General features: G+C 48.7%; 1 protein-coding gene across 1 annotated transcript in view; it reads left to right on the top strand.

Moving 5' to 3' along the window:
- nagpa (N-acetylglucosamine-1-phosphodiester alpha-N-acetylglucosaminidase) overlaps positions 1 to 1,322 on the top strand; it is a 14,139-nt gene extending 12,817 nt beyond the window's left edge. The window contains exons 2-3 of the mRNA XM_034873691.1: positions 298 to 503; positions 1,048 to 1,322. Of these exons, the coding sequence (XP_034729582.1) occupies positions 298 to 503; positions 1,048 to 1,319 (478 nt within the window). The 3' untranslated portion in view covers positions 1,320 to 1,322. The remainder of the gene's footprint in view (positions 1 to 297; positions 504 to 1,047) is intronic.
- The last annotated feature ends 305 nt before the right edge of the window (positions 1,323 to 1,627 follow it).

The raw sequence follows: 1,627 nt of genomic DNA on the forward strand, positions 1-1,627 counted from the left end.
CAGGGGGCATAAGTATACACCCCCTATGTTAAAATACAGGGGCATAAGTATACACCCCCTATGTTAACATACAGGGGCATAAGTATACACCCCCTATGTTAACATACAGGGGCATAAGTATACACCCCCTAATAGTTAGTTAATAATAGTTAGTTGTAGCCCTACAGTCCCAAATCCAAGTAATAAACCAGCATATCCTGAGTACTTAATGTGTAAGTACTTAGTGCTTAAGGTCTTTTGTAATGTCTTTAAAAGACGATTTACAAACATGCTTTGCTTCATCGTGTCTCCTCGTAGCGTCTCCACGGGCGCCGACGTCCTGCAGCCGTACGGCCACGGCCACGGCCCGTCCCTTTCTCACCGCCACGTCAGAGACTGTCAGTCCGTCGTCCATGGCAACAGCACCTACGAGAGCCACCCCTCCAGCCGTGAGGACGGGCTGCCGGTGGCCGAGTCCACGGTGTTTGTGTCCGACGTGCCGGGGAGCTCCAGGGTGGTTTACGGTGAGTTACGGACGAGTCACGAGTCACCAAATCACCTAATTCATAAAGTCCAGATAGCTTGAAGTGATTTGATCTCTGTGTTGAACCCGGGTCTGATTTGTGTTTGATGGACTCCTGATTTAAGGATCTCTCTGTTTATTATTCACTCCCTGACATTGAAATTGGTTACAAGACACGTGTACCAGAGCCCGACCGACACAGCATATTTAAGGCCAATACCGATATGAATACCAATAAATCTGTTTATTCTATGAAAATGTCACAAAATTGAGTCGAGGTGATATTTGTTGACGTCTTTTTTTTTGGCCGACCAACAGTCCAAAAAGCCAAAAGACATTCAGATATACAGAGAAAAAGCTCAGAAAACCTTCATTTAAGAAGCTGGAAACAGAGAATGATGAGCAATGTCATCATTGCTCAAATCATTTTTTTTTGGTTGATTGACAAAGTACAGACACGAGCATCGTTTGGGGGGATTTTTCTGCAGCTCTCGTTGGTTTCGGCGTCCTGTCCCTGATGCGTCTCTCCGTGTCTTTGCTCCCAGGCCACATCACGGCGGTGCGCGACCCTCTGAGGACGGTGTCGGTGTTGGAGCCGGGCGGGCCGGGCGGCTGCGGGATGAAGCAGAGGGCCTCGGTGGAGGAGACGGCCGACGCCGCCGGGTGTCTCTACGCCCAGAACGCCGGCTTCTTCGGCACCTCAACGGGCCGTTGTCTGGGCAACGTGGTGAGCGACGGCAGGCTGGTGCAGGACAGCGGAGGGCTGCAGAACGCACAGTTCGGCATCAGGAAGGACGGCACCCTGGTGTTCGGGTAAGACTTCTTTAGGCACAAACAACTGGACTCCAACTCCATCTATGGTCCCAAGGTTTAAGCTCCATTTTACTTACCTAGTCCACAACCTACCGAGATATTTTAGCTTTTTGTTTTGGCCTTTTTGTCCACACACAAACTGTGTTTTAGCTCACAGAAAACTGACGATTTTTTGGAAAACCCCCTCCAGGGTGAAGATGTTTAAAAACTCACAATTAATTGTTGATGTGTAGATGTGGAAAACAGAGTTTTGGGCTTTTATAACCCTCATGTTCATGTTGTCCTCATGTTGTCCTCATGTTGTCCCCATGT

The sequence above is a fragment of the Etheostoma cragini genome, chromosome 6 (assembly GCF_013103735.1).
Source record: "Etheostoma cragini isolate CJK2018 chromosome 6, CSU_Ecrag_1.0, whole genome shotgun sequence".
Classification (NCBI taxonomy): domain Eukaryota; kingdom Metazoa; phylum Chordata; class Actinopteri; order Perciformes; family Percidae; genus Etheostoma; species Etheostoma cragini.